General features: G+C 38.8%; 2 protein-coding genes across 2 annotated transcripts in view; one reads left to right on the forward strand and one right to left on the reverse strand.

Moving 5' to 3' along the window:
• The window catches only part of LOC306817222 (uncharacterized protein), a 48,554-nt gene extending 44,992 nt beyond the window's left edge, over positions 1–3,562 (forward strand). Inside the window, exon 5 of the mRNA XM_079333926.1 lies at positions 3,486–3,562. Coding sequence (XP_079190052.1) covers positions 3,486–3,530 — 45 coding nt within the window. The 3' untranslated portion in view covers positions 3,531–3,562. The remainder of the gene's footprint in view (positions 1–3,485) is intronic.
• Positions 1,611–13,293, reverse strand: LOC306817220 (G protein-activated inward rectifier potassium channel 1-like). The gene is made up of 3 exons (XM_079333922.1): positions 12,139–13,293; positions 3,461–3,677; positions 1,611–3,044 (listed from the first exon to the last, which is right to left on the reverse strand). Exons 1-3 carry the CDS (start codon positions 12,808–12,810, stop codon positions 2,371–2,373), a joined length of 1,563 nt encoding a protein of 520 aa, XP_079190048.1. The 5' UTR covers positions 12,811–13,293; the 3' UTR covers positions 1,611–2,370.
• Between the last annotated feature and the right edge of the window lie 871 nt (positions 13,294–14,164).

Consider the following 14,164-nt stretch of genomic DNA (forward strand, 5'->3'; position numbering starts at 1 on the left):
AAAAAAAGAAGGCATTTAAGGCTTTAATATTTAATAAAAGTCGTTTTCACCACCACAGCAGGTTCCACGTGAGCAAGGGAAACGTTTTGCAGGTTCATATTCTTCACAGTGTTAAAATGTTTCACACAGTCAGCTAAAAACCCAAATAGAGTCCAACAAAAAAGAGTTATACACCATGTATATAAAGGAAGAGGAAAATCTACTCACAGACACACTCGCAATTTCAAATAATTTATTATTTAGCAAGTGCGATATGAACGTTGATGTTCTTTTTTTTATAAACAATAATACATGTGTCTCCTGATGCCAGCATCCCTGCATTCCCAAGTCTTTGTTTTACAGTTCAATAATTAACACTTCTTGAGAGAAAGTCCCAAGTTCTTCAAAAATGATGACATATTGTCACCCAAGTGTAAAATGGGCAAATGCAAACACAGTGCAAAGCGGTAAAAGTAGATACATTTTACAGTAATAATACAAATCATATTAGTTTTCAAACACTTCAGTAGTGAGTTAAGTATAATTGTATTTCCTGATTTAAAAACAAACCATTTTCAGGCAGATTGACCATTTGCTAAGCCCTACCACTTTTCTAATTGTTGCTTTAACTTTCAAGCTTCTACATTGCACTTTTCATATCTGCGTTAACGATGATGATATAGGCAGATTAGTCATTCCAAATGAATCAAGAAATGTATGAACAGTGGGTTCTGAACTCATTTCTACCTAAACCATATAGGCAAGCTATTTTAGGTACCATTAAATTCACGAGTTTCCTAAAACCATGCTTCCACTGATATTTCAATATGCCTCTCTCCGATTGACTTAACAAATGATAAAGGGTCTTAAATATAAACCTTGTGACTACTGACAGTACATAATATTGTGCTTAAAGACCTAGGCAAAACAAATCCAACAGTAAAAAGTAAGCTCCTTAATAGTTCTCGTGTTTGAAATGTGAAAAGTGAGGGAAAAAAATGTAATTTTGACTGATTTGCTAACATGCTCTTTTTTTGTCTATAACTATAATGTTGATCTATCCTCATGCATAAAATGTGACCATATCATTTTGTCCATTCACCTTTTCACAAACTTTACCAATCACCCTTAAGCAGGTTGACAAGATATTACCAAACATGTCCTTGTTATACAAAATGTGAATCCCCTGAGGTCTGTGATGTTTTAGCACATCACATTGTTAGTGCTTTAAAATGTACCTCCCAGTGCACATTAGATACGCACTGATTGGGAAAATCAGGGCTGATGCCGATACAGATGTTGGAAATTACAACCAGCTCGTTTAATGGCTTCTTTTGGTGTTGACTACCACAATGCCAACATTTTCTCTCATGTTCTACAATGAAAACAAGTCAGAGTTTGTTCAAATGGTGACTCCCTGTCACATCCATTCAAGAAACTCGTATCTAAATCCCTAGTTAGATTTGGTTATTTGGCACAACAAATACACATCAGCTACTGATTTGCCGACGAGCAGATGTCTGTCAACAGGGCTGATACCGGCCAATACTGATGTTAAACTGATGCATCTCTCCTGCAAATCTTAACGTTCGATTAACCATGTTTTTTTAACATACTTTTGTGATCCAGCCTTATTTTTAAACATTACCAAGAAAAACTGGTGAAACTTTTTTGCAACATTCATTAGCCAACAATTTCATTGATGAAAAGAAAAAAAAACCTCAAAAGATTGCAACTTGGACCCTTATTTAAAAAAGAAAAATAACTTATTTTTATTTTAGGTTGTAACAACACCCTCAATATTGAAGCGAAATACTGGAGAGAATAAACATTATTGATGCAATGGATTCAAATAAATGGGCAGCATCAATAGGGGTCTTTAACCTTTATGAAGTCCCCTGGAAACCACTTCAGGCCTGTGGAAAATCTAACATGTGACAGACCTGCTGTGCATAGTTAACAGTAGCAAAGTAATAATTGGATGATTGCTGTTTGGGAAAGGGGTTCAGCAAATGGTCAAAAAAGGTCTGTATTTTCTATAAAAATTGGGCTTGCTTAGGATTTTAAAGTCTTTGATTTTAACTCTTTGAGCAGAAGTGAAATAAACAAGCACAAGGGTAGAAGTTTGAGAAGTCAGTTAGGGGCACAGATGGCGATTTATGAAAAGATGACTCACAGTATGAGCGGATGGATGGCTTATTGGCGTTGTACTTCTATTTGTGGCAATGGACAACGCAGTAGAGAGCCCGTAAGTAAAGGTTAAATACTGATTAAAATCTGCAGGGGAAAAAAAATCAACTATTATCACAGTAGTTTTCAGTAATATGCAATGCCCATTAAGCCTGATTCAGTTTTCAAAATGTTTGAAGTCTTAAAGGTAGTCAGCACAAGTCAGCGGTCAGCATTCATTCTGCGCAGTTTGGCTGGTAGGTTGTCCTCTGGCCGACTGCCTACCAAGGGGATCTGGACTGGCTTAGGGGTCTGGGCAGAAATGGAGCTATATGCTGCTGGCAGTCTGTGTTTCTCTACCTCTCCCTCCTCTGCCTCTCCATCCAAGGACAACAGCTGGACCTGCTCCTCCGGCTGTCCTTGCCTCGCAGCTGGGATGGAACTGGACCTTAACCTCTGAATACTAAGCGGAAGATCTCCTGTGCTCGAGGCCTTACCCCCGGGCAAGGATGGCCTGGTCTTATACCCCATTAAGAGGAGCTCCTCTCTAGTGGAGCTCATGCGTTGTAGTTTGCTGGGCCGTCTGGTGGCTTGGTCCTCTATGTGGTCTGCACAGTCAGCTGACAGGAGCCTTTCTCTACGGCTTCCACGGCCACTATTAACCAGCAGAGGGGATGAGGGGGTGGGTGCAACAGGCAGAGGGTTTGGAGATGTCAGTGAAGATTTCTCCTCCTGCTCTTTAACGCTGTATGGTGGAGTTGGAACCTCAAATGTGTTGTGGAACTGGGAATAGTCAACTCTAAAGAAGCCCTCCTCCAGTGACATGACAGGGAGGAAACGATGGCCCCACAAGACTTCATCTTCTGTGTAAGATGTCCTCGCCTGACATGTCATTCCTAATATGGAGAGAAGAGACAGGATCATAGTGAAATAGTTAAAATACTGGCAAAAAGACCAATATAAAATTTATTGAATGCACAGTAACATTGTGATAAAATTATGTTGAAAGTGAGTCAAAATCAAAATGAAGAGTGAGCACAACAAACTAATGAAAACATTGAGAATTGCCCGAGGGAAAAGAGAGACAGATATATTGGAAAAAAAACACAACAGTTATTCAGAAGCTCGTGCCATTGAATAATTACTGAACATGAAATTAATCATTCGGTAAATTGTTTAATCTTATATCACTGAGAAATGTTCTTTGCCTCAGGCTAAATGATGATTGTAAGGTAATTAAGGTAATGAAAGTTTATTGAAAGTTTTTATAAAAAAAAAAAAAAAAAAAAGAAGATATATAACTTCATCTAACCAGTAGTCTCAACGATTCCCTCTAGAATGACGACAATCTCAAACTGGTCATTCTTGAGAGAGCGCTGTGACAGATCGAAGAACGGGCTCTTGCTGTTGATCTCGTGGCAGATGGTCAGAGGCGACACCAAGAAGAGCTGGTCCGCCCCCGTCCCAAAACCCACGTCCAGCTCACACTGGTCCAGGGGCAGGAACTCACCCTCTGGGGTCTGCCGTGACTAGAAACACAAACGATAAGAAAATTTAGTTTTTCTTTTCATTATTTGTGAGTCGAATGGAGCTAGGAGATATGAAATCCAACAATATTTTTAAGTTAATGGTGACTGCATAGAAAAGCATGGTAATCTAAACAGATCAATACTTAACATTAGATTTGGATCCCACTAAAATATAGTACTGAATAAAAATAAACATTTATTTGTCTTTATGTGGTTAAAAAGACATGTTTTCCAAGTTTTAAAATCTTGATATTCACTATCATTATTAGTTTTCATCTTCAATTACTCAAATTCAATTCCACTACGTTGTTGTTTTTGAAGTAATTTCTTGCCTTCAGACATTTTCAAGAATGCATATGTGAATATTCAGGGACTTTCTTGCAGTGTATTAGATGATAAGAGGGACGTCACTCTCATTAAACTGAAAAGAAGCTGAAGTAGCAGCTGCAAGCTAGTTAGCTTAGCTTAGCCTAGAGATCAAAAGCTAAGGAAAAAGCAATCCTGGCTCTGACAACAATAAGGTTTTTCTCCACATGAGGTGGATGAGGCAATACCAACAGCAAAGAGGAATTAAGATGTTATCTCGATAAGATAACTTCAGTCTAATAGATGTTTCCATCCTTGAAACTACTTTATTTGTTTGCAAACTTTGTTGCCGGCAGCTCTGCTGGAAATGTAACCAAGTTGGTGTTAAGGGTCCCATTTAATCACTTCATAAAGGCAATTTCCATCTGTGTGATTTGACATGGTTCCACATGACATGTGATTTTGAGGTAGGAGTTTAAGTGGAAAGGAAATTCATTTTTGAACACGAAAAAAGGATGCAAACTGCAAGTGTTTATAGTTGTTCACAGCTTCATGCATCATGCTCAATTAAATGCACGTTTTTGTCTTCAATCTAAGGATTACAACGCACTACACAACACTACAAAAATGAGGGAACATATTAATGCACAGCTATTTTAGGTCAGACTTGCCTGTTTTTTTTGTTTTTTTAAACAGAAATAGGCGCCTGATTCTACCCAAAAATCTATGATGACATTTTTAGGACAGAATATTTTATTTGCCTCCAGGGAAGAAAATCTGTTCTTGTGGCTTTTGGCAGAGACATGGGAGGATTTTTGATAAAGGATACAAAGCAAAGGCACATTATTACATTTTTGGCGCATAGTAATAGAGAGCACAACAATACATCAAAGAGAGGCAACAAAACTAAAAAAGGGTTCTCAGGACATTGATGTTGTTCTCTACGTGCTCACAGGCAGACATGACAGGTAAAGTAGAAAATGTCTGGGAAAATAGAAAAAGAAAAGGGTATCTCGTTTCTTCTTTAACTCTTTCATCATCATGCTGCAACATTGAGACAGAAATATATCCCTAGGCGGTACATAAGAACATGCTATTTAAAAACTCCTGCGTATCAGCCTTGCCTTAAAGACAAGTATGATTAGATTATTGAGAAGACAATTGACACAAATTAAAACATGGGATTAGGTCAAAGGCTCTCAGTAAATTTATAAAAGAAAAACCCTTACGTGTCAATTGAGAGCCTCTAACACTAACTTTTTTGTTTCTCACGAAAGGCTAAAGAACAACAACCTTAAACAAAAGCCATTTCCACAATCAACAAGAGGAAAAATAAGACAACATAAACATAATTCAAACAAAGTAATATTTTGCGTTCTCATCTCAATGCTAACTTGTATGCAGAGGGGCCTCTATGGCCCTTTGAGTGAAGAGCCACCAGCCCACAGATGGCAAACAGACTGTCATTTGTATTCACAGTGATGCTGAGGACAGAAGGGTGTGACATTTCACAGGAAGACGTCTGTGCCCACAGATCCCTGGCGTGCTTTGGTGAGGGAAAGTGTTGCCCATTGAACTGAATCAGGGAATGGCACTAATGCAATATTCAGACAGGGAGCAACTTCCAACTAAAGTCAAACCAATTCAATTAGAAAGATGTTTTACAGAAAAATTAAGAACAAGTAAGGATGTGGAAAGTAAGAAAAAGAAGACAGTTGTAGAAAATAGACCTCTAATCTACCAGTCTGGACAGAAAAATGGCAAAGTCAAAGATATTCTTCAACTTTGTTCAGCCAAAAAAAAAACACCCACATTTGTAGCAATATCATCCACCTGTTTATGGGTTGTGAACGGCAAAAGTCATCACTGTGCACAGTGATGACTTTTGTTTTGTTGTAATTCCCCTTCTGACCTTGTTAGTGGTTATACATCTGCCTCTGTGATAAAAGTTATTAGTTGTAAAATCTGTTGTATTCCAAACCATTGTGCAATGCTTGGCTGTCTGTCAAGTGTTTTAACACAATCTGTTGTCTCATCTGTAACTTAAAAGTACAACCCCACTGTTTCAACAAGGCAGGTTTTGGCAACAACTCCTGTTTGTAAGGGAATTATGAAGCTATAGCCAGCAGCCATTTTTGTTAGCTTAGCACAAATATCGCAAACAGTTCAGCAAGCAAGCAGTACTTTTCCATTGGTAACTAAATCAACCCTCCATCACATTGCCAAGCCAATGAATTACCACCTACAGAAGTGTATTTTTTAACAGAAAGTATTATGTTGTCTTTAGACAGTCAGACTACCTGAACAATACTATGCTTACTCCAACAGTTGTATGCTGTAACCTTAAATGTAACAATTATGACGAATGCTATCAAGTCTGACATCTATTTGATTTTTTTTTTTTTTATATATATACATTTGTTGTGGTCCAGACCTTTAACTTTCTAATCTCAAATATCTTGCTATCTGCCTGCTACATCCCAATTTATCTATCAGACATATGTTGGAAAAATGGTAAAACTCACTTCTGCTGGAGGCTGGAGTACATGCAATCATTCTAAAAGCTTTACATATTTATATATTCATTTATTTATCTCACCAACCCTAAATGTGAAAATTGTCCTCGAGATGGTGCATGCAGGTGTCGCATTTGTCAGCAAAGCTCATACAACATGCTGAAAATTGAAACCAATTTCCTGGAAAAGTCATATCTATAAAGCCGCCATTTACCCAGATACTTGTTTGTGACTTGTATGGTAGTGTTGCAGAAAATTACACCTCTGCTGAGGAAGGAGCAAACTGCTTGATGGTGAAAGGTTCCAACAAGGTGAAAGACTTGTGTTCTTTCACAACCCATAAACAGTCGAGCCACAAGGGGGGAAATTAATGGGCTTTGGAAAAAAGTACCTGATGTAGAGAGAGTGCTTAAATTACCAAGCCACCTGAGAGTCAAGTTAAGTGAAAGCAGGCCCAATCCCTGGTGACAAGCTTCTTCCTCATTGATATTGTATGTCTGTGTGTGCACAGTATACTGTATATGAGGGTGATGAACAATTATCAGGAAAATCTACAAGGAATAATGTGCACAAATGTGTACCAGTGCATACTATATGTCCATGTGTTCCAGCTGGAACCTTTGAGTTTTGAGCTGGACAGATTAACAGGGCAGCTGATTTCCTCTTTAATCAAGCTATGAATGGATCATAAATGCTTGGGGCTGTGGTAATTGGTATAAACATAAGGAATGTGTGATATTATATTTCGATGAGACTTCTAGACAGACTTCCACCTAATTGTTATGCTGGCTAGAAGTGGTGAAGTGCTAACTTTAGGTTTGGCTGTAACAATTAGAACTGATTAGAAATTATGATTCAATGTCTAAAAAAAGGTAATCATTCGTCAAATATGTTTGTTATAACTTCAATGTGGCTCTGTCCTTTCAGATCTTTACTTTCCATTTTATCTCCAGTTGCTTACCAAGCCTTATAACTGTATATTCCCAATGCTCTCGACTTGCGACCTGGAACAGTACAATATTTCAACAGAGTCAAGGTTCCTATCAAATGAGTTATGTCAAAGGAACATGACTGGGAGTTGTTTTTGATCAACTGTAACATTTTAGCAGCATTATTATAGCTAAAACAAATGTCCTTCTTTTGGTAATTTCCACTTTTTTTCCTGCTTGTCACAACCAGCCTCCGGCATGCCTGTAATTCTGCTACTACTATTCCCTATCACTCATCAACTATTGAGGCCATCTTCTATTGAAATTGACAAGCACCACTCAGCTGCCACTCTTTTCCCTCCATCTTTTAGTTTGGTCCTGCTTGCCACACCTCTCCAGTTTAATTCTGTTTTCTCTCCCTTGTTATACCACATAAAGCGCTCTCCACGCATGGCTAGAATACTGGATGCAAACATGTTCCTTTATTTAAAAATCATATTCTGAAAGTGCTTTAGGGGTCAATGAACATACCACTGCATTCTTTTGATTTATTAATGAAGGCTGCATTAATATTAATGGTTATTCAAGGACAGTTATCATTTAAATTAATATGCATTACAGAGGAATACAGATGCCTACGAAGGAAAAATGATGTAAAATTTGTAGATGGAAGTTGTCATATAGGCCATAAATTGTTATGTCGACGCTTTTGGTTCAGTGATTGTTGGCACATGGATCTCACTGCATTTTTAAAAACCAAAAGGAAACATATTATATACATACAATATAAACCTTTATCTTAGTGAGGACGCATGGTTGACCCCATTAATAAGTATAACATAAATACACTCCAAAGCTGTGATCAGATAAAAGAGAGGAATAAAAATGCTCTGTCGGAGTAACAAATGTTCATTTTTACTATTACATCAACCTTTATTACCATCTACAAAGCCAGCGGAGGTCGTAAAACCCTCACTGTTGATCCTCAGAGTCACCGAGGTGTCAATTTCTTTATTCTTCACCCTGATCAACTTGCTGGAGGATGTCATGCTGATTGATGCTTGCATGCCGTGGATTCACCCACACATATCAAACTCTGGCTGATTGTTAACCCTTCATCTGCCACCCCAGTCTTTTATTATCTGTCTTGTACAGATGTTGAAGTGCAGCTGTACATTCATTCAAACTATTATATTTATATGGTATAGCTAGACATACTTTATTGATGCCATGGAAAACCTATTGTGCAGGAAAAATTTTCCAACTAAAGGTCGTCTCTTTTTTTTGATCGCTTCCATTTCCAGTGAACTTGCATGGATGAGTAACAGTTTTCCGCTCTTAAGAGGTAACGTGTTTTGTTAATTACATAAAACTTTAACAGGTGTTAGTCTTAAAATTAAGGGAAAACATTTAGAAAACTTTTGTACTGGGAAGTTTTGAGAAATGGCACATGCGTTTCTCTGCACTTTAGCCCAATGCAAATTTCCCCCTGGGGAAAATATCTAGTATCTAATCCAATCTAATTTAAATGAGTCCAGAGAGCTCATTGTTTTGAAGCTTGCTTTTTTTTTTTTGCTCTTGAATACAGGTGTTTCTTAACCGCCCAGAGACAGAAAGGGCTGAGATCTCAGCTGCTGCTAGTTTTTAATCTTGTATCACTTGGAAGATTTGATCTTGAAAAACAGTAGTTTAGAGGCGTCCTCCACAGAAAACCAACAAACCTTTCATGCATAATAGCAACAGAATAAAGCTTCCTGTCAAATGCAGTATGAGTGTCTTTCCAACTCTCTGAACTGGGAGCTGGGCAGCCAGAGGTTTATTCAAACACTTCACCTGAATCATATGACACGTTGTCCTGGATCATTTTGTAAAAAATTGTGACAAAAAGAAAGAAAAATTTCAAAGAGAGTTTGTTTTTATGTGCTTAACAACCTCATTTTTTCCCCGCAGTATCCAGGTCCTATAAGAATTTACAACCCATGACTCTCACTGACACCTGGTTTCAGTTGCCATGTTTAAGTGCATTTACACAACTCCATCACCAGGATTTACTGCAGCGCGTCTCATTTCTCCTCTCAGCTTTGCGGGCAGCCCATCTAACTGTGACCTTGAGCAGTGTGTTACCTTAACTCAAGTCATGCCATTGTTTCCACAGTGCACAAATAGTACTACAGGGTGATGTAGAGCCAATTTACTCTACAATAGCCCGCTGTAAAGTCTGGAAGCTCAGCAGTGTAGCTTTATGGACTCATGATGTCACTAAATATGCTAAAAGAGACATTATATCATTGCATCTATTCAGCAGATGTACTACTTTTGAATAGCACATTTGATCTAAAACCCAGAAAAGAAAAAACTGATCTTAGGGAGGGGAAAATGTTAAATCTTTTTTATATGCAAGTCCAAGGAATATTCCTGAAACCCATGAAACTGTCCTGGATAAAAATGAACTCAGAACAGTGTGTTTTCATTGTTTACTGTTTGGCCTGAGGAAGACATCGACGATATGTTACTCTGGAACTTTAAAGCAGATAATTAAACTTACACATCTCCGACCTTCCACTAACATATAAGTCTCTGACCTTCCACTAACATATAAGAGTTGTGGCTTGTAGAACTAGTTAATCATCATTTAAAAACAACATTATTTGTTGGCAGAAATCCAAGATAAGAATCAGAACATAAATCACATCAATTGATCTTACAGCCAATGTCTACTTAACTAAAAGAAAACATGAACACACTGATGAATGAAAACACTTCCAACATTACCACTGCAGTGTATTTTTTTTATTATATTACACTGGCAAATTCATTTTCTTCTACAAAGTCCTTGGAGGTAAGGACAGGTACAGTGCAGCTAAAGCACTCTATAGTGAATGTACTCTGCAACAGTGCTGCTGTAGTCTATGCAGTTTTTTCTTCTGGTTTCGTGGTTGTGGATCTGCTCAAACTTTAAGATTTAAACTTTTCCTCTGGGCCTTAAGGGATTAAATAAAAACCATAATCTAAATCCTCTACACAATCATTATTTAATAATTATTCTTCTGTGGCACCATGTGCACTGAAAACTTGGAAGATGTCAGATGCACACACACACACACGCACACACACACATATATATATATATGACATTACTATTAGCACACTCACCGTGCAGACCGATCAAACCAAAGACAATTATTACAGCATTTCCCATAAGTGAAAATAGGCCTCTGTAGAAGAGGATACACAATGTGTGCATCTGTAATGCTGGGTTGAGTAATTGTGATTACCACACCATATGTTCTTTGCTTTTCCAGGCTGTTAATTAGAGAGTCACTGATAATAGAATGAATTAAAGATCTGTCTGGAAAGAGCTGGAACATTAGCGTTAATAAGGTTTAATATCAGGGCCTTTAATGTGCTAAACTAAGTGACTTTTATTCCTTTAGTTGATATCAATTTCTTTTTACTGTACTCAAAGAAAAATTATACACACTGAGTACTAGGCATTCAGTGCAACACAAAGTATGAACTATATCAATGCATTAACGGCTGTGTTAACATTCTGTGAGCTTTATGGTGACCCTCCCTTGAGGTTCAAAAAGTACACTGTCAATAAAGATCACCATGCTGCTCCACAGAGGCAACACAAGCACAACTACCTTCTCCCTATCACAACAAAGCACGGCTGCTCTTTAGATATCTGCAAATGTTTGGAATGATGAAATGTAGATTTTATTTATTAACCATAACTTCTACTCTGAGAAAACCTACACACAGTTGTCTGAATAATCTGATAATGAGTGAGGGATTTTAGGCGTGTAGTGATTACTGTTTGAGCACAGAATTAAGATATCAATCACATCTGGAGACCATAGCTTGTAAAGATAAAAACAATATTACATGCAGACTGATCAACCCCTCTAACTTAAATGCCTAGACTGTTAGCATGTTTATGTTTTTTTCTTTAATTTCAATTTTTAATTAGCTGTTCATAATGTCTTTGATTAATACATATTTGAGGTCTATTTTTCCTTGTTTGAGCAACCATTTTGCACACAAAGTCTACCACTGTCAACCTGTGTTGCTGCAGATTAGTGGCATTTCATCATTCTGCAAGTGAGACCTAAAAAATAGTCTTACCAAAGCGCCTTCTTAAAAGTGTAGAAATGGGTTCAATTGATCTTATAGTCAATAAGCCTACTTTCCCCACAAACTGTTCCCTGGAGACCCATTCATCTCATCTGTAGACAGCTGAAGCTCAGGCTGAACAGATATACAGCCCACTGACGCCCATACTGCTGACTGTGGGGGGACAGTTTGTGAGGACCCCGACTATATCCGAAAACCCTCCCTCCTGACACACACAAACACTGCAGATCAGAAAGGAACAGGGATAGTGTTGAGGACTAATTCAGCTCTAAGGAAGTTGCTGCAGGGGCAAAATGGAAATGGTCACTCATTACAATACATATTCTGCTAAAACCATAGACTCTGCAAAGAGACCCTCAGGGAGTGCAATCAATTTTTGAGATGAATGGTAATTCAATGCATGACTTGGAAAGCACTCATAAAACATAATGGGCTATTTCAGAACAAATTAAGTAACTGCCAATTAGCCTCAACTCTGATAATGGCGTTCAGAGACTTTAGATGAACATAGAATGTCCCTACTTTTGTAGTGGGTTTTTTTAAATTTATTTTACGTTTATGTTTTTTTCATACCTTGATGAGTTTGCACCTGATCTGTGCGGACACCATGTGGCTGTTCCGCAGGTTCCCAACGCGGAACATGAGGCACAACTTCCCGTCTCGCTGCGAAATCACCGCGTCCTGGCTGAACATCAGCGTTTCTGCGCGCTTCTTTGGCTGTGACATCTTGATGAACATGCAGCCGATGAGGAAGGCGTCTACGATAGAGCCCAGCAGCGACTGGAAGAGGAAGAGGATGATACCCTCGGGGCACTTTTCGGTGATGTAGCGGTAGCCGTAGCCGATGGTCGCCTCCGTCTCGATAAAGAACAGGAACGCGGAGGGAAAGTTATACACGTTGGCGACGCACGGTGTGTAGGACGAGTCGTGGCCACCGTTGCTCAGGTCCCCGCGGATGTAGGCAATCACCCACCACATAAAAGCCATCACCAGCCATGCGACTGTGTAAGTGAGGATAAAGATAAGTAGATTCCAGCGCCACTTGAGATCCACTAATGTTGTGAAGAGATCCGAGATGTATCGGCTGGTCTCCCCGCCAAGGTTACCGTGCTGGACGTTGCAGCGGCCGTTCTTCTCCACAAACCGCTGCCTTTTCTTCTTCACCTGAGCGGAAAAAGTAATGCCCTGGCTGGTGGTGTTCACCACCTGGTAGTCCTCTCCAAATTTCCTCCGTATGGCTGACATTGTATGGGATTGTAATCACCTATAGTCTAAGTAGCCCACCTGTGCAGAATCCGGCTCTTTACGCAAGTTTGGCACCTCCTTCCCAAAACCATTCAAAAGGAATCAACGCGCGTCTGGCATCCTGTAAAATGAAGAAGCTCCTCGCTCCCGTAGCCTAAATAAATCTCAAGTGAGCAGAGATACTGCGCAACGCATGATTCACACTCACTATTTTACGCACACAAGTCCACTGTTCATCCATAAAGATAAAACAAACGAATTTTATATTCCCGTTAAAAAAAACAAAAGCTGTATTCAGATAACTCCACTCAACGACTGCATGCGTCCTCTGGGATGTCACCAGTTCAGATGTGCATATTCACAACAGCCATACAGTACGAACTGTCTTCCTGAGAGAAACGCGGTATTGTGGGAGTGAATGCTTTTTCCAGATTCAACACGAACTGCCGCACGGGGGGCTCATTTTCCTTAAAGAAAGGTGGGTGGGACTCTTTGTGTGTGTGTGTGTGTGTGTGTGTGTGTGTGTGTGTGCGTGTGCGTGTGCGTGTGTGTGTGTGTGTGTGTTCTTTATCATTCTTCATTCATGCATTGCTTGTGTGACCGTGAATTCAGCTGTTCTTTCGTTCAGAACTCTTTCATTTCCACTTTACTTTTAAACGATTTCCGATTGCACACTTTGCATTAGCTCTATCTTAAGGACGAGCCTGAACTGTAACAACCCTCTTGTAAACACAGATGGCTCTTTGGTTCCACCCAGTGTTCCCTCACTGGAAGTGAGCTTGAAACTGAGCCAATATCGAAAGATGCAGTAACCTTTGAACCGCAAACGATACTGCTTCTCAGGTAGACGGTGAAGAAATTAGTCAGCAAATCTTTATATTTACTTGTAGTAATAAGACTGTCGTTCAGCAAACGTCTGTAAAAAAAAAAAACTATAACACATAACACCGAATGGGAACATCTTGTTTTTTTACATCTTTGCACAAAAAAATTTTTTTTCTTAAAAAACAAACAAACTAATAAACCACTTTTCTAAGAGTTTACACGCTAAACAAAGTATACAACACTCATATAACCCAATATAACCCTAACATAAAAAAGATGATTGCCTGTGGTTAAGTCAAAGTTTGATAGTCAACAATTCCAATATGGCGACTGCTATGCATTGGCTTCAGGCTTCATCCATCAATATACAGTCAATGGTGTAACTACAGTGGACTACAAGGGCAAGCCACCTGCAACAGCTTACATGCCATAAATTAGGGAAACGATGCCGCATATTAAAAAAGTATTAATTCAAAAAGATGCAAGTGTTCAATGTGTTCAAAGCCAAAACTGGCTTGTGTTAAGGGGG

Source organism: Symphodus melops (genome assembly GCF_947650265.1).
Source record: "Symphodus melops genome assembly, chromosome: 21".
NCBI classification, from domain to species: domain Eukaryota; kingdom Metazoa; phylum Chordata; class Actinopteri; order Labriformes; family Labridae; genus Symphodus; species Symphodus melops.